The sequence below is a fragment of the Panulirus ornatus genome, chromosome 30, assembly GCF_036320965.1.
Source record: "Panulirus ornatus isolate Po-2019 chromosome 30, ASM3632096v1, whole genome shotgun sequence".
Taxonomy (NCBI): domain Eukaryota; kingdom Metazoa; phylum Arthropoda; class Malacostraca; order Decapoda; family Palinuridae; genus Panulirus; species Panulirus ornatus.
In genome coordinates, this window is record NC_092253.1 from 9,340,225 (window position 1) to 9,366,348 (window position 26,124).

Below are 26,124 nucleotides of genomic sequence, written 5' to 3' on the forward strand. Positions count from 1 at the left end.
CTCCTTCTCACTTCATCACTACTTGTTATTACCTCCCCATTATTCCCATCACCAATGTTCCCATTTGTTCTCTTGTCCTACGCACTTTATTTACCTCCTTCCAAAACATCTTTTTATCCTCCCAAAAAGTTAATGACACCCTCTCACCCCAACTCTCATTTGCCCTCTTTTTCACCTCTTGCACCTTTCTCTTGACCTCCTGCCACTTTCTTTTATACATCTCCCAGTCACTTGCACTACTTGCTTGCCCTCATCCATTCCTGGCACTACCCCACCTCATAGGAAACAGCATCACTGCCCCCTGCTTCAACGAGGTAGCACCAGGAAAACAGACAAGAAAGGCCACATTTGTTCACGCTAAGTCTCTAGCTGACATGTGTAATGTACTGAAACCACAGCTCCCTATCCACTTCCAGGCCCCACAGACCTTTCCATGGTTTACCTAGATGTTTCATATGCCCTGGTTCAGTCCATTGACAGCACATCAACCTCAGTATACCACATTGTTCCAATGCACTTAGTTCTTTGCACTGTGACTACATATACAGAAACTTGTATGTGATATGCACTGTGACTAAATACATAGAATCTTGAATGTAATAGTAATTTCCATACTACTTAGTGAAAAGCAGACATGGAGCTGCAGGAGGCATTGGAAAAAGAATTCTGGGTTTAGCACCAGTACCCTTTTAGAAAGAGGTCCTGGGCTAATTCTATATGAATAGAATAGATACATATAGTATGGTAAACTCTGCACTGAGCATTTCACCTCTCGATTTCTCTCTGGAATACACATTCTTATCCACTTTTGTAGAAACTGGCTCTTCCCTTTGAATTCTTGTTGCATGTACTCAGATATTTTGTTGGTGATGTTTTCATTTTTCTTTAGCTGATGTTTGGAAGAGGTCTTGGTATTCATGTTGCTCAAGGTGGTGCCAGAACCTGGAGGAAATTGAGTGTTTTAGGTACCTAGGAGTGGAAATGATTCCAGGTGGAATCATGGTAGCTGAAGTGTGTCATAGGGTGGGAGAAAGTATAAAAGTCCATAATGCATTGAGGAGTGTTCGGAAGGAGAGGTCATTGTTTGATAGGACAAAAATGGGTATGTTTGAAGGTTTGGTAGTGACACTGATGATATATTGTAAGAAAAATGGATGAAATGAAAATGATATGCTAGAGAACACTATGTGGTGTAAGGAGGGTTGATTATGGAAGGAATGACAGTCTTGAGGAAGTTGTGCTAGAAAGCATAGTCTGATTGAGAGATTTAATTGGTTCACTGAAGTGGCTAGGGCATGTGGAGAGGGTGTGTGAAGAAAGACTGATTGAGAGGATACTTGATGGAGGAAGTGAGAGGGAAGACCAAGAATGAGATGGAAGAATGGAGTGAGGATGGCTTGGGATATCAAGGCCTAAATATTGATATGAGGCATTCATGGAACAGAATACAAAAGAATTCCAACAGCAACAGACCATTAGGTCATAACAGGGTTGTTTGTGATAGTGTAAGAGATCAGAAATTCATAAATCATTATGGTAAAAGTTGAGAGATATGCAGATGTTTCAAAGAGAATAACTTGTGTATTTTTGGGTAACTAAGGAGGCACAAATAATGTCAGTTATGGATTTGAAATGAGATATTTAACAAGGTTTTGCTTTCACCTACTCTAATCGGTAAATGATTTCATATGGTAAAAAAAAATGTAAGAAAAAGTATTTAACCTGCCCATGAGTTTGTATCCATTACAAGTGAAGTGAGTTGTAGCTTGTTAGATCGAGAGTATCAAAGCCATTGATAATTTTGAATACATGTATTAGATCACCTTTTGCTCATCTCTTTTCTAAGTTAAATGAATTTATATCATTAAGTTGGCACTCATAGGCTTTGTTTCTCATTCCAGGAATCACCTTGATAGCTGACCTATGTCCTCTCTCCATTCTGTCTGTCTTTTTCCAAGTACTATGACCAAAACTGAACACCCTATTCATGATGGGGAAACCAATGACTTGTAAAGTGAAAAGATAATTTCCCTACACTTAAAGTTGATAGCCCTATCTATGTATATAAGAAATCTCCTCTCCATTTTTACAGCTTCTGTACACTGTTTGTTGGCTTTAGGTCACCAGAGATTATTATATGCAAGTCTTTCTCCTTATATACCTTTTGTAGCTCAACAGAATTCATACTGTAGCTTGCCTTCTCATTTTTATTACTGGTATGTAAAACTTTGCTTTTATTCATAGTAAATTCATTTACTGCCTTTCAGCCCAGTCCATCAGTTTCTGTATGTTGGTTTGAAGCTGTAGACATTCATTCTCTGTTGTGGACTTATTTCCCTGCTTTGTAATGTCTGCAAATTTAGATGTCTTACAATGTAGCCCATCATAGGGGGATGACAGTGGACTAAACTATGGCACATGAAGTACTCAAGGTAAACCATTTGATAGTCTGTAGAGCATGGCTAGGCCCTGGTTTTGTTATATTATACATGACAGCTGAAGGTTGGAATTGTGCACATTAGGCCATTGTTTGTGTGTTCCTGATGATGCCTTGGTAAAGCAGGAATAGCAGTTGTGGCAGATTTTTTTTCTAAATTATATATTGATTATAACATTATATCCCACAGGGCTGCGCACATCTCCCAGAAGAGCTCAAATTACACAGAATGAAGTAACTTGTACCAGTGGGTCCAAATGGCGTGACTCATGCAATTGGTGCACTTGCTTCAATGGAACAGGGGCCTGTACATTAAAGGGATGCCCATCAGGTGTGTTTTTGTTTCTGTATATTTATCTTTCTTTTGCTCCCGTCTCAACTTTAACCATTTCCATATTGACATAGAGTTGACATTCCTTAATTTGTGGTTGGATCATGATCTGAATTTTGAGTAACAAGTGATTCTGCCATCTGTTCATTCATCTGTACATTAGAATGATGCCTATTAGGTGTGTTTTTGCCTCAGCATATTCAACTTTCTTTTGCTCTACTGTCTCAAGTTTAACCATATTTTTTATCTGACATATAATTGACATTCCTTGATTAGAGGTTAGATCATGATTTCAGTTATGAGCAATAAGTGAATCAGCCATTTGTTCATTCAGAGTAATTACTGACATGCTTACTCAGTTTGAGGGGAAAGGTAGTTATTGCTGTTGGTGTTCTTGCCTCAGGATCCCTATATATTGTAGCAGTAGGGAAGCATTAAGTCACACCATTTTCAGAATACCATATATACTCAGGGAAAAGTTGATCCCACGCATAGATAGAACCTTGACCTTTTGCCAGTAATTCAACCTTCTCATTTAGGAGCTAGCAAGATGATGGTCACGTAATAATAATTCATCAACACACCGCTAACGCACTAATTATACAAATTAAACAAATATTGAATGTAAATTAATTGAATAAATGAAATACAGGTACTTGTACAATAGTACATTAGCGAAACAAGATAACAGGTATTAATTGAACAAGATTAAACAAAAATTGAATGCAAATTTATTTATTTCTTTACTTACAAAGCGAAGGCTCAGAGTGGGGTGCCTAAATGTGTGTGGATGTAACCAAGATGTGAAAAAAGGAGAGATAGGTAGTATGTTTGAGGAAAGGAACCTGGATGTTTTGGCTCTGAGTGAAACGAAGCTCAAGGGTAAAGGGGAAGAGTGGTTTGGAAATGTCTGGGGAGTGAAGTCAGGGGTTAGTGAGAGGACAAGAGCAAGGGAAGGAGTAGCAATACTCCTGAAACAGGAGTTGTGGGAGTATGTGATAGAATGTAAGAAAGTAAATTCTCGATTAATATGGGTAAAATTGAAAGTTGATGGAGAGAGGTGGGTGATTATTGGTGCATATGCACCTGGGCATGAGAAGAAAGATCATGAGAGGCAAGTGTTTTGGGAGCAGCTAAATGAGTGTGTTAGCGGTTTTGATGCACGAGACCGGGTTATAGTGATGGGTGATTTGAATGCAAAGGTGAGTAATGTGGCAGTTGAGGGAATAATTGGTATGCATGGGGTGTTTAGTGTTGTAAATGGAAATGGTGAAGAGCTTGTAGATTTATGTGCTGAAAAAGGACTGATGATTGGGAATACCTGGTTTAAAAAGCGAGATATACATAAGTATACTTATGTAAGTAGGAGAGATGGCCAGAGAGCGTTATTGGATTACGTGTTAATTGACAGGCGTGCGAAAGAGAGACTTTTGGATGTTAATGTGCTGAGAGGTGCAACTGGAGGGATGTCTGATCATTATCTTGTGGAGGCTAAGGTGAAGATTAGTATGGGTTTTCAGAAAAGAGGAGTGAATGTTGGGGTGAAGAAGGTGGTGAGAGTAAGTGAGCTTGGGAAGGAGACCTGTGTGGGGAAGTACCAGGAGAGACTGTGTACAGAATGGAAAAAGGTGAGAACAATGGAAGTAAGGGGAGTGGGGGAGGAATGGGATGTATTTAGGGAATCAGTGATGGATTGCGCAAAAGATGCTTGTGGCATGAGAAGAGTGGGAGGTGGGCTGTTTAGAAAGGGTAGTGAGTGGTGGGATGAAGAAGTAAGAGTATTAGTGAAAGAGAAGAGAGAGGCATTTGGACGATTTTTGCAGGGAAAAAATGCAATTGAGTGGGAGAAGTATAAAAGAAAGAGACAGGAGGTCAAGAGAAAGGTGCAAGAGGTGAAAAAAAGGGCAAATGAGAGTTGGGGTGAGAGACTATCAGTAAATTTTAGGGAGAATAAAAAGATGTTCTGGAGGGAGGTAAATAGGGTGCGTAAGACAAGGGAGCAAATGGGAACTTCAGTGAAGGGCGTAAATGGGGAGGTGATAACAAGTAGCGGTGATGTGAGAAGGAGATGGAATGAGTATTTTGAAGGTTTGTTGAATGTGTCTGATGACAGAGTGGCAGATATAGGGTGTTTTGGTCGAGGTGGTGTGCAAAGTGAGAGGGTTAGGGAAAATGATTTGGTAAACAGAGAAGAGGTAGTAAAAGCTTTGCGGAAGATGAAAGCCGGCAAGGCAGCAGGTTTGGATGGTATTGCAGTGGAATTTATTAAGAAAGGGGGTGACTGTATTGTTGACTGGTTGGTAAGGTTATTTAATGTATGTATGACTCATGGTGAGGTGCCTGAGGATTGGCGGAATGCGTGCATAGTGCCATTGTACAAAGGCAAAGGGGATAAGAGTGAGTGCTCAAATTACAGAGGTATAAGTTTGTTGAGTATTCCTGGTAAATTATATGGGAGGGTATTGATTGAGAGGGTGAAGGCATGTACAGAGCATCAGATTGGGGAAGAGCAGTGCGGTTTCAGAAGTGGTAGAGGATGTGTGGATCAGGTGTTTGCTTTGAAGAATGTATGTGAGAAATACTTAGAAAAGCAAATGGATTTGTTTGTAGCATTTATGGATCTGGAGAAGGCATATGATAGAGTTGATAGAGATGCTCTGTGGAAGGTATTAAGAATATATGGTGTGGGAGGCAAGTTGTTAGAAGCAGTGAAAAGTTTTTATCGAGGATGTAAGGCATGTGTACGTGTAGGAAGAGAGGAAAGTGATTGGTTCTCAGTGAATGTAGGTTTGCGGCAGGGGTGTGTGATGTCTCCATGGTTGTTTAATTTGTTTATGGATGGGGTTGTAAGGGAGGTAAATGCAAGAGTCCTGGAAAGAGGGGCAAGTATGAAGTCTGTTGGGGATGAGAGAGCTTGGGAAGTGAGTCAGTTGTTGTTCGCTGATGATACAGCGCTGGTGGCTGATTCATGTGAGAAACTGCAGAAGCTGGTGACTGAGTTTGGTAAAGTGTGTGGAAGAAGAAAGTTGAGAGTAAATGTGAATAAGAGCAAGGTTATTAGGTACAGTAGGGGTGAGGGTCAAGTCAATTGGGAGGTGAATTTGAATGGAGAAAAACTGGAGGAAGTGAAGTGTTTTAGATATCTGGGAGTGGATCTGTCAGCGGATGGAACCATGGAAGCGGAAGTGGATCATAGGGTGGGGGAGGGGGCGAAAATTTTGGGAGCCTTGAAAAATGTGTGGAAGTCGAGAACATTATCTCGGAAAGCAAAAATGGGTATGTTTGAGGGAATAGTGGTTCCAACAATGTTGTATGGTTGCGAGGCGTGGGCTATGGATAGAGATGTGCGCAGGAGGATGGATGTGCTGGAAATGAGATGTTTGAGGACAATGTGTGGTGTGAGGTGGTTTGATCGAGTAAGTAACGTAAGGGTAAGAGAGATGTGTGGAAATAAAAAGAGCGTGGTTGAGAGAGCAGAAGAGGGTGTTTTGAAATGGTTTGGGCACATGGAGAGAATGAGTGAGGAGAGATTGACCAAGAGGATATATGTGTCGGAGGTGGAGGGAACGAGGAGAAGAGGGAGACCAAATTGGAGGTGGAAAGATGGAGTGAAAAAGATTTTGTGTGATCGGGGCCTGAACATGCTGGAGGGTGAAAGGAGGGCAAGAAATAGAGTGAATTGGAGTCATGTGGTATACAGGGGTTGACGTGCTGTCAGTGGATTGAAGCAAGGCATGTGAAGCGTCTGGGGTAAACCATGGAAGGCTGTGTAGGTATGTATATTTGCGTGTGTGGACGTGTGTATGTACATGTGTATGGGGGGGGGGGGTTGGGCCATTTCTTTCGTCTGTTTCCTTTGCGCTACCTCGCAGACTGCTGCAGCACTGCTGCTCCCAAAGTGGCAGATTTTAGACTTTTACTGAAACTGTAAAAATAATCACAAAGGCCTGGAAGTTGAGGGCAGTCAGAAGTACTGTCTGTTTCGTAGTTGCTCGTTTCATATTGGATTTCTGATGTTGCAGGTGAGACATCTGGGGTACTTGAAGTTGAAGCCTGGTGGGCTTACTGCTGTGAGACACTGTGTAAATACACTGTGTAAACATTTTCCTTACACAGGAGTTCAGCTTTGAGGTGGGCTGAACAGTTGTCCAAGATAAGAAGAATTTTGCAGTCTTCTGGTAGGCCTACACATGTGCAGTGTGCTCTGGCTTCTGACACAAAAAATTTTTCAACCATTCTAAGAGAATCTCAGTTGTAATCCAGCCACTTTTATTTGAATGGTATGTTACTCGGTAAAGTTTAACACCTTTCAAGGCCCTGGAACGTTTACTTTTTCCTATCACCAGTGGATTACATCCTTGCATACCTACTGCGTTTGAGCAACCTAAGATGGTACGTCTGTCCTTAGATTGTTTGAATCCTGTCGGTTCTTCTTCGTCTTCTGTTGTTAGTGCTCTCCTAGGTGTGCATTGCTAGAATAATGCAGTTTCATCTGCATTATACACCTGCTTAGGACTGAGGTGCTCATCAGCTATGAGTTTCACAAATTTGTTTACGTACTCGGCAGCTCCTTCATGGTTTGCAGACCTCTTTTTTCTGCACACTTTATTCATGGGAACTTCATGATGCTTCTTGAATCTTTAAGGTCATCCTTCACTATAGTCATGCTCATGTTGTAATTTAAGTACTTTGTAGAACTTAGCCAGGTCTATTATCATGCTGCCTGACAAGTCCACTCTGTCACTTCGATGCTGTTGAAACCATTCCATCATCACTTCGATCGTGCTCAGTACTCTTACCATCTTTCCTAGTTTTTCTAATCATCATTTGCTTCTTGGAATCGCTTTCTGCATAGAATTTCAAAATTTTCTCCCTTTGCTTCTTTATATCATAAATACTTGATGAACCAATACTGTAGACGTCACACAGCTTATGCACCGAAACACCATGATCCATTTTTTTCAACAGTTCTTTATCTTGGATCGATATGGACTGGTGTTTACGTGTGACACCATAACTGACACTCTCATATTTCTTAGAAGCCATAGCTAGGGTTAAATCTAAGCAAAATAAGCTAAGAATCTCACAGAATTGCAGTATCACCATCAACAAGTGCAGTGTAAAGAATGTAAATAGGTGCGCCCTATACACAACACCATCTGTGGCTGCCTAGTAAACTAGTCTGGTGGCCACGGTAATTTTAAGTTCCCTCCTGTAATTTTGCCAAGACTAAAGGAGGTGCTGAGCATTATTGGATTACATGTTAATTGATAGGCATGTAGAAGATAGACTTTTTTATATGTTAATGTGCTGAGAGGGGCAGCTGGAGGATGTTGATCACTATCTTGTGAAGGCGAAGGTGAAGATTTGTAGAGGTTTTGTTAAAAGATGAAAGAATATTGGGGAGAACAGAGTGGTGAGAGTAAGTGAACTTGGAAAGACACTTGTGTGAGGAAGTACCAGGAGAGATTGAGTGTAGAATGGCAAAAGGTGAGTGCAAAGGACGTGAGGGGAGTGGATGAGGAATGGGATGGATTTACGGGAGGAGTGATGGCATTTGCGTAAGATACATGTGGCATGAGAAAGGAGCAGTGGGCAGATTAGAAAGGGTAGTGAGTGGTGGGGTGAAGAAGTAAAGTTGTTAGTGAAAGAGAAAAGAGAGGCATTTGGGCAACACTTGCAAGGAAGTAGTGCAAATGACTGGGAGATGTATAAAAGAAAGAGGAAGTCAAGAGAAAGGTGCAAGGGTTGAAAATGAGGGCTAATGAGAGCTGGGGTGAGAGAGTATCATTAAACTTTAGGGAGAATAAGGATATGTTTTGGAAGGAGGTGAATAATGTTCGTAAGACGAGAACAAACGGGAACATTTGTGAAGGGGGCAAGGGGGAAGCAGTTACAGGTCCTGAAGAAGTGAGAAGGAGAAGGAGTGAGTATTGTGAAGGTTTGTTGAGTGTGTTTGATGATAGAGTGGCAGATGTAGGGTGTTTTGGTCGGGGTGGTGTGCGAAGTGAGAGGGGTCAGGAAGAATGGTCTGGTTCCGGCAAGGCAGCGGGTTTGGATGGTATTGCAGTAGAATATATTAAAAAAGGGGGTGACTCTGTTATTGATTGGTTGGCAAGGGTATTCAATGTGTGTATGGATCATGGTGAAGTGCCTGAGGATTGGCAAAATGTGTGCATAGTGCCATTGTAGTACAAAAGCAAATGAGATAAAGGTATTGTTCAGACAACCGAGGCATAAGTTTGTTGAGCATTCCTGGGAAATTAAATGAGAGGGTATTGATTGAGAGGGTGAAGGCATGTGCAGAGCATCAGTTTGGGGAAGAGTAGTGTGGTTTCAGAAGTGGTAAAGGATGTGTGGATCAGGTGTTTACTATGAAAAATGCATGTGATAAATACTTAGAAAAACAGATGGATTTGTATGTAGCATTTATGGATCTGGAGAAGGCACATGATAGATTGATAGAGATGCTTTGTAGAAGGTCTTAAAAGTATATGATGTGGGATGTAAGCTGCTAGAAGCAGTGAAAAGTTTTTACCAAGGATGTAAGTCATGTGTACGAGTAGGAAGAGAGGAGAGTGAGTGGTTCCCCAGTGAAGATCGGCCTGTGGCAGGGATGTGTGATGTCCTCATGGTTGTTTGAATTGTTTACAGATGGGTTGGTTAGGGAGGTAGTTGCAAGGGTTTTGGAGAGGGGTGAGTATGCAGTCTGTTGGAGATGAGAGGGCCGAGGAAGTGACTAAGTTGTTGTTTGCTAATGATACAGCTCTGGTGGCTGATTCAAAAGAGAAACTGCAGAAGTTGGTGACTGAGTTTGGAAAAGTGTGTGAAAGGAGAAAGTTGAGAGTAAATGTGAATAAGAGCAAGGTTATTAACTTCAGTAGTGTTGAGGGACAAGTTAATTGGGATGTAAGTTTGAATGGAGAAAAATTGGAGAAAGGGGAGTGACTTAGATATCTGGGAGTGGACTTGGCAGTGAATGGAACCATGGAAGCAGAAGTGAGTCACAGGGTGGGGAAGGGTGCGAAGGTTTTGGGAGTGATGAAGAATGTGTGGAAGGAGAGAACTTTCTCAAGGAGATCAAAAATGGCTATGTTTGAAGGAATAGTAGTTCCAACAATATCATATGGTTGCAAGGCGTGGGCTATAGATAAGGTTGTACGGAGGAGGGTAGATGTGTTAGAAATGAAATATGTTGAGGTCAGTATGTGCTGTGAAGTGGTTTAATCGAGTAAGTAATGAAAGGAGATGTGTGGAAGTAAAAAGAGTTTGGTTGAGTGAGCAGAAGAGGATGTGTTGAAATGGTTTGGACATAAGGGGATATATGTGTCGGAGGTGGAGGGAACAATGAGAAGACAGACAAAAAATTGGAGGTGGAAGGATGAAGTGAAAAAGGATTTGAGCAATCGGGGTTTGAACATATAGAACGGTGACAGGAATACAAGGAATAGAGTGAATTGGAATGATGTGATGTACCGAGATCAACATGCTGTCACTGGACTGAACCAGGGCATGTGAAATGTCTTGGGTAAACCATAGAAAGGTCTGTGGGGCCTGGATGTGGTTTTGGTGCATTACACATGACAGCTAGAGACTGAGTGTGAACAAATGTGGCCTTTTTGTCTGGTGCTACCTCACTGAAGCAGAGGGTAGCAATGCTGTTTTCTGTAGGGTGGGGTAGTGCCGGGAATGGATGAAGGCAAGCAAGTATGAATATGGATGTGTGTATATATGTATATACATTTCTTTGTATGAAAAGTGAACTTTGGCCATCTAATAGGAAATGGTTAACTTTTTTAGAAGGATGGCACATCAATATCCAAAACCTTGCATTGTTTTGTCTGTACTCAATTGGTTGTTTAGTTCAAAGTTTTTCATATCTAGCATTTTTAGAAGATTGCCAACTATAATATAATATTTGAGTTAGCTCAGTTTTGTTTTAAGACATGAAGTTTGATTAGTTTCATTGTCTTGCTAAGAATGCCCATAAATTGCTACATCTGTAATGTTAGATAAGGTAATTAAATATGAAATTAGTTTTAGGGATCTCTTCATTTATATATTACTAATTGATGAGCAGTCTTTTTTCTAAAACAGTTGGATCAATATGAAAAAGATTCTCAGGGGTATAGAGTTGTTTCAGAGTGCTTACTTGTCTTATTGATTTCTTGACTGTTCTTTTAGATTTTCAGACTGATGAGCCTGAATGTGAGCCAGATGCACAGTGGAAGAAGGACTGTAACTGGTGCAGTTGCATTGAAGGACAGGGTGCTTGTACAAAAATGGCTTGTGTCAGTTCAAGTAAGTCATTCAAGGATGATTTTTATATTTTGGTATGCTGCTCTGTTCCTATATTAAATACTATTCTACCACCTGTTACTCACTTTGTTTACATTTACTGTGAGTGGATCAGGTGGCCTCTCAACTCATAGATGTATCCTAACCTTATGTCTAGTTTATTAAGCAAAGAGTTTTCAGTCTACTATAATGCTTTTTGATGTTTCATTGTGCACTCTATTTTGATTCCTAATGTTAGGCTAATGCCTCCATTTATGCTTACTTCTCCTTCAAACAAAACACCACCACAGCATGTGATACAAGTTTTCCCTGTGCATTCTTATATAGACTACTTCCTGCCTTCAGTGATTCTGTGTTTACTTTTTTTCACTCTGCTTCTTTTTACTCTCAGGATTACTGTCAACATTCTTCACCAACCAAGATTCTGTCAAGCATCTTACATGGTGTCTCTACCAGCACAATTTTATCCATTAGCCACCCCTAATGAGATCATGTCATATTTTGCTTTCATGGCTTAGTTGTTTACCAGTTTTCTCGATTTACCTTGTGATGAAGAGGTTATTCATCATTCTAATTTTTTCTTTATTCAAATGTATCAAAGAAAATTTAGGTTTCATGTTCATGTAATGAAGATGGGATAAGCATACCTAGTAACCTTCATGCACACCCCAAACTTAAGATGTCTGCAGTCAATAGAGATGTCAATGCACTTCCAATTTCTTTTTCTGTTCTCGACTTCTCTTAGTTTCATCTCTCTGATCACTATGCATAGTGATTATAACTTTCAATTGCTAAACTCAAGAACATCTTATTATTTTGCCTAACCAAATATCACACAGCAGGTACCAGTCACTTTTAATACAAAAACTTGTGATTATGAAATTTTGTAGAACTTTTATTTACTTTCATCATCATTATAGTGATTTACAATTGTTCCAGATACCTCATTTAACTCAGGAAATTGGACATCATCATTCACGTACACTACCTGTGGTAGCTTCCAATCAATTTTACCATGATCTAGCTGGACCACACAGTTACCGCATTGTGGAATAATACCTCGATCATGAAAACTGAATTAGTATATTCATTAAAGACATTGCACAGCCCAGACATATCCTTATATTGATATCAGACCATTTAGCCATATCACCTTTCTTCATTCTCAGGCATTAATTCCATACAAAGGATTTTTAACAATATTCAGTAGTCTTTCATGTAACCAAAATCTGTTCCTGTTAACTGTAACATAGGCCTTTCTTTTAAATTTGATGAGGCTGCATACATTTTCTTCTTTTTCTTTAGAGCTTTTTCTTCTAGATATCTGGTACTCTTCCCAAATTCACTTTATCTTCTCTTTAGAATGGGTGATAATGATTTTTTCCTCTTTCACTGAAAATGAGAAAATCTTTCTTCCCTCAGTACAGACAGGGAGACAAAAAGCAAGTAAATGAAAACAAAATATTATTGTCACTCTTGGAATGAATAGAGTACTTTTTTATTACAAACAATTATGGGAGTACAATTTTGTCTGTATTAGTATTTTTCAGAATTTGTGTTAATCCACATATTTGTATGAAATTTTGAATGAAAACTTTTATGTAAGCTTTACTGGAGTTTACTCCTCTGCTTTTTTACCAGTGAAGATCATGACCTCTGTTAATCTTTTTTGCCACCATGCTAGAAAAAACTGCATCAGTCTTAAAGTGCCAAGCTGACAAAAGTTAGAACCCACAGCAAGATCCAAACTGGGAAAAGTCAAGACTAATAGTGACATTCATACCATATTTCTTACCAACTATATTAAGAAGACACATTCCCCATAAAATTCATGGCCTTTAATTCTTAATTGATGCTTTCTTGACACAGAAATCCCAAAAGAAGTGTGCACTGAGGGAGATTCTTGGAGAGAAGACTGCAATATATGCCGTTGCTCTGAAGGGCATGCCATATGCACTAAGAAGATGTGTGTTGGACCAGATACGGAGAAACACCTCTGTATTGAAGGAAATGAGTAAGACCAAATTTGTTTATGTTAATACACTTCTCCTATAAAGTTGAATCTGATGCAGAGCTTAGCAAAGAGGCTCTTTTATTAATGAACAGCTAAAGGAAAGGAAGAGAGTTTTAAAAAGATTTGCTTTGTAAAAATAAGTTTTGAAATGGTGCAGATTCATGTGTTTGGGAGTCAAAACAACACACAGAAGGTTGCAGTTATTTGGATTATAGGTGGAGCAGTTGTTTGGGCTTACTTGTCCAGTTGACAGAGATCTTTGTTTTTAGAACAAGATGGAAATTCTTAAATGGGACCTGGATATTGTTTGGGGCCATTGTAATTGCTACTTAGATACTTGTTACTTGAATGTTGATTGAGCAAAGTGTCTGTTTAATGTTACAAATATATGGTGCCACATATCCATTGTAATCATATCATGGAAATGAGGTTTTACTGTAACCACATCAACTTCAGTATTATGTGGCTTGACCTAATGTAACCCAACCCAGACAAACCAAACCATACCTCACCTTACTTACTTAACCAATCCTTGCAGGTGAAACTTGCTGAAGCAGTTGGAAATGATCATGGTAACCAAGGCCTAGAATGGTATACCTTTTCCTTTCATACAAATTTGCCATTTCCTGCGTTAGCGAGGTAGCGTTAAGAACAGAAGACTGAGCCTTAGAGGGAGTATCCACACTTGGCCTCCTTCTCTGTTCCTTCTTTTGGAAAATTAAAAACGGGAGGGGAGGATTTCCAACCCCCCGCTCCCTCCCCTTTTAGTCGCCTTCTTCGACACGCAGGGAATACATGGGAAGTATTCATTCTTCCCTATCCCCAGGGATAAGAATGGTATACATACCTTGAAAATGTTTAGGTTAGGTAGACTGCAAAATTAGTTTCCTCTCAATACTCTCATCCCTCTGGATTCAGTTGAAATTCTACAATTCTGCAACAACCATACCTTTCTTTTAAGGAATAGTTCATAGATTTTCACTGCTTGCAAGTTTAGAGATTGCTGATTGTGATGTTCCACTGTCTTGGTGCTGATTCATTAGAAAATAAGTTCCCTTGCAGTGCTCTCCATCTTTATTAACCCTAAATTCATGACTCATGCATCAGCCAAAAATGAAGATTGCTATTGTGCAAGTAAATCATGAATGAGTAATGCATGGTATATGTCATTTTTCATGTCAGTTATTTATTGCTGAACACTCATGGAATTGGTAGGATTGTGGAGTTACACATGCTTAAATAACATAGCTCTAAAGGCAACCAACTGAGTAGGTCAAATGTTGGATTTAAGATGATAGCTGTTGCTTATAATCTGTTATGGGAGTTTCCAGAGGGAATGGGTGTCAGATATTTGGATAGATAGATAGATAGATTTATATTTATTCATTCATTATACTTAATTGCCATCTCCCGCGTTAGTGAGGAATCGCAAGGAAACAGACAACGAATGACCCAACCCACCTACATACACATGTATATACATAAATGCCCATGCACGCTCATATACATTTCACCGTAGACATACATATCCATACACAGACATATACATATATATACACATGTACATATTTATACTTGCTGCCTTCATCCATTCCATCACACCCCGCCACTAAAGAATATGCACCCCCCCCCCCCTTCATTACCTACTTAACCAAACCTCCTCACACAACATATTGTCCTCAAACATTTCGTTTCCAGCACATCCACCTTCCTCTACGCAACCCTATCTATAGCCCATGCCTTGTAACCATATACCATTGTTGGAACAACTACTTCGAACATACCCATTTTTGCTCTCCGAGATAACATTCTTGCCTTCCACACATTCTTCAATGCTCCCAGAATCTTCGCCCACTCCCCCACCCTGTGACTCACATCCGCTTCCATGGTTCCATCCACTGCTAGATCCACTCCCAGATATCTAAAACACTTCACTTCCTCCAGTTCTTCTCCATTCAAACTTACTGTCCAATTAACTTGTCCTTACTGAACTGTCCCTCAACCCTGCTGAACCTAATAACCTTGCTCTTATTCACATTTACTCTCACCTTTCTTCTTTTACACACTTTACCGAACTCATTCACCAACTTCTGCAGTTCCTCACCAGAATCAGCCACCAGTGCTGTATCATCAGCGAACAACAACTGACTCACTTCCCAAGCCCTCTCATCCACAACAAACTGCCTCCTCTCTCCAAAACTCTTGCATTCACCTTCCTAACCACCCCATCCATAAACAAATTAACCATGGAGACATCACGCACCCTTGCCGCAAAGTGACATTCAGTGGGAACCAATCACTTTCCTCTCTTCCTACTCATACACATGCCTTACATCCTTGGTAAAAACTTTTAACTGCTTGTAGCAACTTACCTCCCACACCATATACTCTTAATACCTTCCATGAAGTATCTTTATCAACCCTATCATATGCATTCTCCAGATCCATAAATGCTACTTACAAATCCATTTGTTTTTTTAAGTATTTCTCACATACATTCTTCAAAGCAGACACCTGATGCACACATCCTCTACCACTTCTGAAACCACACTGCTCTTCCCCAATCTGATGCTCTGTACATGCCTTCACCCTCTCAATCAATACCCTCCCATATAATTTCCCAAGAATACTAAATAAACTTATACCTCTGTGATTTGAGCACTCACTTTTATCCCGTTTGCCTTTGTACAGTGGCACTATGGATGCATTCCTCCAATCGTCAGGCACTTCACCATGAACCATACATACATTGAATATCCTTACCAACCCATCAACAACAGTCACCCACTTTATTGATAAATTCCACTACAGTACCATCCAAACCTCCCGCCTTGCTGGCTTTCATCTTCCACAAAGCTTTCACCACCTCTTCTCTGTTTACAAAACCATTCTCCCTGACCCTTTCTTTTTGCACACCACCTCAACCAAAATGCCCTACATCTGCCACTCTATCATCAAACACATTCAACAAACCTTCAAAATACTCACTCCATCTCCTTCTCACATCACCACTATTTGTTTTTACCTCCCCATTAGCCCCTTCACCAATGTTCCCATTTGTTTACATGTCTTATGCACTTGATTTACCTCCTTCCAAAACATCTTTTTATTCTCCCTAAAATTTGATGATTCTCTCTCATCCCAACTCTCATTTGCTCTCTTTTTCACCTCTTGCACCTTTCTCTTGACCTCCTGCCTCTTTCTTTTATACATCTCCCAGTCATCCAGACCACTTCCCAGCAAAAATTGTCCAAATGCCTCTCTTTTCTCTTTCACGAACAATCTTACTTCTTCATCCCACCACTCACAACCCTTTCTAATCTGCCCACCTCCCACCTTTCTCAAGCCACAGGCATCTTTTGCACAAGCCATCACTGCTTCTGTTGTGGATGAGAGTGCTTGGGAAGTGAGTCAGTTGTTCGCGGATGATACAGCACTGGTAGCTGATTCGGGTGAGAAATGGCAGAAGCTGGTAACTGAGTTTGGTAAAGTGTGTGAAAGAAGAAAGCTGAGAGTAAATGTGAATAAGAGCAAGGTTATTAGGTACAGTAGGGTTGAGGGACAAGTCAACTGGGAGGTAAGTTTGAATGGAGAAAAACTGGAGGAAGTGAAGTGTTTTAGATATCTGGGAGTGGATCTGGCAGCGGAGGGAACCATGGAAGCGGAAGTGAATCATAGGGTGGGGGAAGTGGTGAAAGTTCTGGGAGTGTTGAAGAATGTGTGGAAGTTGAGAATGCCATCTTGGAAAGCGAAAATGGGTATATTTAAAGGGATAGCTGTTCCAACAATGATATATGGTTACGAGGTGTGGGCTATGGATAGAGGTGTGCGTAGGAGGGTGGATGTGCTGGAAATGAGATGTTTGAGGACAATATGTGGTGTGAGGTGGTTTGATTGAATAGGTAATGAAAGGGTATGAGAGATGTGTGGTAATAAAAAGAGTGTGGTTGAGAGAGCAGAAGAGGGTGTTTTGAAATGGTTTAGTCACATAGAGAGAATGAGTGAGGAAAGATTGACTAAGAGGATATATGTATCAGAGGTGGAGGGAATGAGAAGAAGTGGTAGATGAAATTGGAGGTGGAAAGATGGAGTGAAAAAGATTTTGAGTGATCAGGGCCTGAACATGCAGGAGGGTGAAAGGCGTGCAAGGAATAGAGTGAATTGGAATGATGTGGTATACCGGGGTTGACGTGCTGTCAGTGGGTTGAACCAGGGCATGTGAAGCATCTGGGGTAAACTATGGAAAGTTTTGTGGGGCCTGAATGTGGAAAGGGAGCTGTGGTTTTGGTGCATTATACATGAGAGCTAGAGATTGAGTATGAAGGAATGTGGCCTTTGTTGTCTTTTCCTAGCGCTACCTCACACACGTTCCGGGGGAGGGAGTTGTTATTTCTTGTATGGCTGGGTGGCGACGGGAATGAATAAGGGCAGACTGTATGAATTATGTATATATGTATATGTCTGTGTGTATATATATGTATACATTGAGATGTATAGGTATGCATATGTGTGTGTGTGGACGTGTATATATATATACATGTGTATATGGGGGGGTTGGGCCATTCTTTCATCTGTTTCCTTGTTCTTCCTTGCTAATGTGGGAGACAGCAACAAAGTGTAATAAATATGCATAACCTGTTATCTAATGATGCCATTTCTTCATCAGTTCTTGGTGCTGTCTCACTGACATGGGAAGTGGCAAAAATTAATGAAAAAAAGGAAAGACATATTGTTTTGAATGAGACAGCATTTCCAGCAATTGCATGGAAATTCTTAGAATACCTTTATCTAGATTCAGAGTAGAAAAAAGAATAATTAAGATTCAAGAGCCTTGAAGAAAGTACAACTTTCTTCTGTTATGCATCAGCTACTTTGCATGGAGTCACTCATGCACATTTCCTAACTTGACACCAATTTTAGAGAACATAAATTGGGTTTCACCCATACATCATAAGGGTTCATTGATTATTTTTTGGGGTGGTTTGCTGTTAGGGACAACCTAACCAACAGTGATTAGGAAGGAGGTCCTGTAAAGAGATTCATTGATGACTAAAGATTCCTTTAATGTCTGTTTTATGAAATGTCATTTAATGTGATTCAGCTCATTGCACATAGAGTGAGCTGTGTTACCTTAACCTGGTACACGACTAGAATGCAGGGGAGATGTCTCAGCCCTTGGTGATGATAGGCCCCTCAGTTACTCCCTTAAAACCCCCTATCCTTCATTACTTAATGTAATATTTCCCAGTCACAGTATGCAGTTGTAATTGTTTTCATGTTAATGGCCACTTGAATTTTGCTTTATTTCTACTGCACTAGTAAGGCTTCTAATTACACAGTCAAAACACCTAATCTGAAGATGGTGGTAAGTTCTTAGGGCTCTAGGCCTGTCAACTGGAGGTCAGCAGTTATGGAGACTCTTTTGGTGTGGCCACCCTTTTGAGGGAGTGCCTGAAGGGAATGGACATCAGAGATATAAATTGATAGATATCCTTTTACCATTACTGAGAGGATTTTGTTCATTATGTGTAAGGCAACTGTTAGTACTCTATATGCATGAATCACGTTTGTTTGTCTTTGATAATGAAGAAAAACATATGTTAAGTGATTCATTTGTTTAGATTATACTGAATTATGCTATATTGTGTCTGTCTTAGATAAGTGGGTACTTCAGGTGTTTCATTTGCACTCTCCATAGAATTTTGTCCCTCATCTTGTTCTTTCTTTCTTTGCTCTAAAAGTTGTATACTTTTTCTTATACAGGACATGTTGCACAGCAAATGTGATGCTTTTGTAATACATTACTAGCTTCGGTAATTCAAGTACTCCAGCAATGTAGGCTTGTTAGTTAAGGTAGGCAGAATTTTTTGTTGTTTTCTTGCTGAACAGAAGTTCCTCATAGGTTCAGATGAGCATACATTCTTATTGTTCCTCTGTCATAAAATGTAATTTTATCATTAAGGATGGTGTTATTGAGATGCGGATACTTTCCTCCACCATACAAGAGATATGCTCGCAGAATATGCTTGTAGAGCAAATCCCTGCACAGCGAATCTAATTGTACAGGTACTGAACCAATTATCCAGAAAGCTTGGGACAGGAGGCTGCCTGGATTTCAGAATTTTCCGGTTTTCTGGAACATGGCCTAATATATACGTTAGAAATGAAATAAAAAATGAAAAATAAAGAACAAAATTGTATTGAAGAGACACAGATTAATAACCTTTTAAAGCAGGGTCTGTTTGAGCTATGAAGCCTGACGCATTGAAAACTAGCCAGTTTCAAAAATGTCCAGTTTTCTGGGATCCAGATAAATGGTTTGTTACCTGTGTATGGGGAAAATATTCACGTTCTCCTGATACCTCCCAAAGTACCCCCTTTTCATTCTTACCAAGGACAAAAGTGTAATCTTGTAGAGATGATTTACATATGGGGTCTTTGAACAAATCATACTAAAGCTTAAAGGCATCTGTTTCTGAATTTGTTCTTCCACCCACACCAACAACATTTCCTCCTCTTTCCCATTCATTTATCAGTACTGACCCACAGAATTATTCCTTTTCTATGAATTCTTAATTGTTATCCATGTACAACTGTCGTAGGTAACAGATAAGAATACTGTCCACATATTCCCTACATGTCGTAGAAGGCAACTAAGAGGGGTAGGAACAGGTAGCTGGAAATCCTCCATTCCTATATTACTTTCCAAAAGAAGGAACATAGTAAGGAGCTAAGTGAGAAATTTTCCCCTCCAAGGCTCAGTCATCTGTTCTTATTTGCTACCTTGCTCATGTGAGAAATGGCAAGCATGTATGGAAAAATTGTATAATTGATTCAACGAGGCAGTAGACTCACCACTAGGGGCTTATTTAGATGAAGCACCAGGACTACTGAAATGTATGAATACTGTATTATTATGTTCAAGATGAACATGATGATAACTCATTTTGATTAATATGTTATCTTTGTTCTGTACTTTTCTTGAGAAAAGTGACCATTGCAGATGTAATAAACAGCATTTATTTGTTCTCTAGGGAGGGCTGTGGTATACAGAACTTACCACCTCATTGTAAACTGCCTTCAGTTTCTGATGGTGCAGTCTGTGGTGCTTTCATGAGTAAATGGACCTTTGACATGTGAGTATCTTAAATTTGTGTGTTCATAATACTCTTCTTCATACTTATTGCCTAAAAGTACTATAAGTTTACACATAAGAGAATTTGCAGATAGAATACAACTGGAAGACTATTGGTAGTATGTCTTTGCCCTCTAAACCACAGCTTTATGTAATAGTGATTGTCACAAGCCCATAGAAGGTTAGATGAGCATGTATGGGAACACACACAAAAAGCCCTGAAGGTATATATATGCAATTATATTGTGTATGTTATTATTATTATAATACGTTGTCGCTGTCTCCTGCGTTAGCAATCTAGCGTAAGGAAACAGACGAAAGAATGGCCCAACTCACCCACTTACACATGTATATACATGAATGCCCACACACACACATATGCATACCTATACATTTCAACATATACATACATATACATACACAGACATACACATATACACATGTACATATTCATACTTGCTACCTTCATCTGTTCCCATCATCACCCCGCCACACATGAAATAGCACCCCCCCTCCCCCTGCACACGTGCGAGGTAGCACTAGGAAAAGACAACAAAGGCCACATTCGTTCACACTCAGTCTTTAGCTGTCATGTGTAATGCACCAAAACCACAGCTCCCTTTCCTCATCCAGGCCCACAAAACTTTCCATGGTTTACTCTAGACACTTCACATGCCCTGATTCAATCCACTGACAGCACGTTGACCACGGTATACCACATCATGCCAAATCACTCTATTCCTTTCACACCTTTCACCCTCCTGCATGTTCGGCCCCGATCGCTCAAAATCTTATTCACTCCATCCTTCCACCTCCAGTTTGGTCTCCCACTTCTCCTCGTTCCCTCCACCTCTGACACATATATCCTCTTTGTCAATCTTTCCTCACTCATTTTCTCCATTTGACCAAACCATTTAAAGCACCCTCTTCTGCTCTTTCAACCACACTCTTTTTATTACCACATCTTCTTACCCTTTCATTACTTACTCGATCAAACCACCTCACACCACATATTGTCCTCACACATTTCGTTTCCAAAACATCCACCCTCCTCCTCACAACCCTACCTATAACCCACACCTTGCAACTATGTAACTTTGTTGGAACCACTATTCCTTCAAACATACCCATTTTTGCCCTCTGAGATAGTGTTTTCGCCGCCTTCCACACATTCTTCAACGCTCCCAGAACCTTTGCCCCCTTCCCCCACCGTGTGACTCATTTCTGCTTTCATGGTTCCATCCTCTGCTAAATCCATTCCCAGATATCTAAAACACTTCACTTCCTCCAGTTTTTCTCCATACAAACTTACCTCCCTATTGACTTGTCCCTCAACCCTACTGAACCTAATAACCTTGCTCTTATTCACATTTACTCTCAGCTTTCTTCTTTCACACACTTTACCAAGCTCAGTCACCAGCTTCTGCATTTTTTCAACCGAATCAGCCACCAGTGCTGTATCATCAGCGAACAACTGACTCACTTCCCAAGCCCTCTCATCCACAACAGAGTGCATACTTGCCCCTCTCTCCAAAATTCTTGCATTCACCTCCCTAACAACCCCATCCATACACAAATTAAACAACTGTGGAGGCATCACGCACCCCTACCGCAAACCAACATTCACTGGGAACCAATCACTTTCCTCTCTTCCTACTCGTACGCATGCCTTATATCCTTCATAAAAACTTTTCACTGCTTCTAGCAACTTACCTCCCACACCATATACTCTTAATACCTTCCACATAGCATTTTTATCAACTCTATCATATGCCTTCTCCAGATCCATAAATACTTCATACAAATCCATCTGTTTTTCTAGATATGTCTCACATACTTTATTCAAAGCAAACACCTGATGCACACAGCCTCTACCACTTCTGAAACCACACAGCTCTTCCTCAATCTGATGCTCTGTACATGCCTTATCCCTCTCGATCAATATCTTCCTATATGATTTCCCAGGAATAATTTGAATGCTCACCTTTATCCCTTTTGCTTTTATACAATGGCACTAAGCATGCATTCCGCCAATCCCCAAGCATTTCACTGTGAACCATACATACATTGTATATTCTCACCAACCAGTCAACAACACAGTCACCCCTTTTTTAATAAATTCCACTGCAATAACATCCAAACCCACCGCCTTGCCGGCTTCCATCTTCCGCAAAGCTTTCACTACCTCTTCTCTGTTTACCAAACCATTCTCCCTGACCCTCTCACTTCACACACCACCTCAACCAAATCACCCTATATCTGCCACTCTATCATCAGATACATTCAACAAACCTTCAAGATACTCACTTCATCTCCTTCTCACTTCACCACTACTTGTTATTACCTCCCCATTAGCCCCCTTTACCGATGTTCCCATTTGTTCTCGTCTTACGCACTTTATTTACCTCCTTCCGAAACACCTTTTTATTCTCCCTGAAATTTAATGATACTCTCTCACCCCATCTCTCATTTGCCCTCTTTTTCACCTCTTGCACCTTTCTCTTGACCTCCTGCCTCTTTCTTTTGCACATCTCCCAGTATATTTCATATAGATCAGGAAGAGTAATGATCCCAGAACAGAATTCTTACAGCACTCTGCTGGTGACCTCAAACCATTATGAGAAGGCTCCTTTGACATGCATTCTTTATTGTCTTCCACTAAGGTGATTTTCTTTTCAGTGAAGGAGTCTCTCCCTTACTTCTAAGTGGTGATCCAGTCTCTCATTCAGCCTCACAAGCGGAACAGTGTCAAACACTTTCTGGCAGTCTGGATGCAAAAAGTCTACCCAGCCTTCTCTTTTGTCCAAAACTGAGCATACTATCTTGTAGAGATATAAGTGGTTTATTAAACATTATATTTCCCTAAAACTATATTCTCTCTCATAACATAATGTCTCCCCTACAAGCATTTATCTACTTACTTTCCCAGTTATGTTTCCCAGTACCTTGCAGACCATAATTGCCAATGAGATCGATCTGTGATTCAACACCTCTTACTGGCCTCCTATCTTATGGATAGGTATGATGTTTACCCTTTTCCACACACTTGGCTCTTTGCCTTTCTCCAGTGACATCTGGAACAGTATTTCATGATGTTTGTCAAGTACATCTGCACACATCTTCATCACATATGATGAAATTTCATCAAGACTTTGAGTTTTGTATGGGACATGACCCTTTAAGGAATCTCTTAATGTCTTTTTTTTGTATTTCAATGCTTCTTAAGACCTCTCCCTCAGTCCATCTTATTGATTTTGGGGCTGAAGTGCTTTCCACGGTGAAAATGCTCTTGATTTTGTCATTCAGCTCCTCACATGTCCATACTTCATACTCTGCAACTCTTCCCTCAGAATCCCTTAGCCTGATTATCTGCCCTTTAACTAACAGTTTACTCTTGATGGATTTATATAAAAAGATTTTGTTTTTCTCTGTGATTTGTCCACAATATTCTGAAAGTTTCTTTGTTCATCCTCTCTTAGCCTGCTGTACTCATTCCTTGTTTTCTTATGCCTTACAAATGTTGGCTGACTGGAGTGGTTTCTATATCTTCATCATAGCACACTTGAAGTTCATTTACTTTTTAAAATCTTTAAATCCTCCCTCTCTCTTACCCTTCCCTCTATATTTAAGGCTAGAGGAATCCACATTTGTACTCATTCATTATGAATTTCACTGAACCTTTCACCACAATTACTGGTTACTGAATTCCATTTCCCAATATATGTTGACATGAAATTGTTAAGGTCTGTGTAGTATTCACAATTATATCTCCTTTTTGAGTCTTCTTATCTCTGCTATTTTAACTAACTCAGTTACCATATAACCAAATTTAAGCTTTAAGTGATCCTTTTTCAATTGCTGTATTGTATGTGAAATTTGCAATATCCTTTCTAGTATGTGTGAAGATAAGATTTAGTAGTGATGGTCTTAAGGACTTGTATTTCCATGATTCCCTTTCACCATGAGAATCCATATTTCCCTATTATATCCCTTCATAACTGAAATCCTCCATTATCAGTACTTTACCTATTGTTATCATTGTGTACATTATCTGTATCATTAAAATCCACACAACCAACACCACTATGCACTTCATTCCTACACTTTCCCTCCCCATGGGCTATTTGCTACTGTTTGCTCAAACTGAAGGTTATCTGTTATCAGGAGAGCAAGTCCTCCTGTCTTTTTTTTTCTTCCTCCTTACCATCAAGTACCTCTCTGGACAGGAAAGGTGAGAACTCATCTCTTCAGTAAGCTTTGTTTCCACATCTCCAGTAATATCTTGTTTATTTTTCCTTATGCAATCCTTTGATTCCAGCTCTTTACCATTAACTACTAATCCATCAGTATCTGTATACATTACTTTCAGTCTGATATGTCCATTACTTAATATTCCTTATTTCTCTACAGAACTGTTGGGATGGCTTGTCCTCATGCCTCATTTGTTGTGTTCATTTTTTACATATGACTATATTGTTTGCATTTCTCTCTGTATCTTCCCTTGATTAGTTCCACCATGTTTTTTATTTTCTTTGTCTGCTGGTTAGATGATTGGTCATTTCCATATGTGTTCATTATCATAACCAAATCTTCTTTCTTTTATCTCAGAAATTGCATGTGGTTATTCTATAGCTTCAAGTCCTTTTTCAGGGATTTTATTGAATCTGCTGTTATAACTTTTGACATCTCCATTGCATCTGACAGAGTGTGGTATATTCGTTTGCTTATAAACTTCCATCCTTTAGCCTTTCTGCTTGTCTCTGTTTTTTTTTATGCTTAGCATCCTTTCTAGTTTCTCCATTATGATAGTCATTGATGGAGCAGCTTCTCCCTCATCCTTTCACCAGTGGTATCCCTCATGGTTCTGTCATGTTGCCTTCAGTCTTTCTCTCCAAAAATTATCTTGCGTCTTCAGCTTCTAACCCTGTTTATTCTTATGCCAGTAATTACCCTCTATATACTTCATCTTACTTTCACTCTTCACATCTTTTCATACTTCTAATTTTTTCTCTAAATCTTAGATGATCATGATTGGACATATTTTTACCCATGCCTTGTTGACATTTTTACCCATGCCATATCGGTTGCTATAAATAAAAGAATAACCATTGAAGCCGTGGTATTTTTCATTGTTTAATTTAGATGTTAGATTTGATAATACCTGAATGCCTCATTAATTTAAATGACTAGAAATGTTTTTGGTGATAAGGAGATTAGTGCTCTACTAATCATTCAGTATGATTAAAAAAGAGAATGATCTGTATATTAATAACTTGCTCCCATTAAACCCTGGAGGCATATGATGTGGACAAAACTTTTGATTTATTGTAAACAAAAGAAAGTGCAGGGTATTGCATATGTAGAGATATTATTGAAAATTAGATTTTTAACTCTACAAGTGACCAGCTAGAATGATGTTATTTCTTCTTTTTTGCAGTACAACTAAAAAATGTAAGGAGATAGTGTATGGTGGGTGTAAAGGGACTGAAAACCTGTATGAAACAGAAGCAGAGTGCAAAGCATCTTGTTCTCTTGCCATCGTTCCAGCATCTCGAACATCTATCAGACGTAAGTAGGACAATTTGTTTTGCGATGGTGTTTGTATAATTTCATAGTTATCATTACCTAGCATAGGTGTAGACTAGAGGTATGCAGCATTAATGATATAATGTTTCAGTTGGTGATTGTAGGTTGATGTTGATTGCTTGAGTGGCTGATAGGCCTAAAGTCTAAATGACCAGCAGCCTTCCAGGTGTTGCAATTTGAACTGTGGTACTTTTTTTTGCTGTACCAGTGCATTTCAGCAGGTTTAGTGGATGGGCAATTTACAAAAAATCCCAATTGATAAGTTATCAGTTACATGAAACTCTGGTTTGGTACCATTGATTGCAACATGCATTTCTTAATTA

The 26,124-nt window shown here is 39.7% G+C and overlaps 1 protein-coding gene across 4 annotated transcripts in view; it reads left to right on the top strand.

Annotated features, from left to right (window-relative positions):
• The window catches only part of LOC139758397 (uncharacterized), a 135,936-nt gene that overhangs the window by 55,241 nt on the left and 54,571 nt on the right, over window positions 1-26,124 (top strand). For all 4 annotated transcript variants that reach the window (XM_071679751.1, XM_071679752.1, XM_071679753.1 and 1 more), the window contains exons 14-18: window positions 2,628-2,768; window positions 10,953-11,069; window positions 12,936-13,080; window positions 20,115-20,216; window positions 25,653-25,783. In XM_071679751.1, the coding sequence (XP_071535852.1) occupies window positions 2,628-2,768; window positions 10,953-11,069; window positions 12,936-13,080; window positions 20,115-20,216; window positions 25,653-25,783 (636 nt within the window). The remainder of the gene's footprint in view (window positions 1-2,627; window positions 2,769-10,952; window positions 11,070-12,935; window positions 13,081-20,114; window positions 20,217-25,652; window positions 25,784-26,124) is intronic.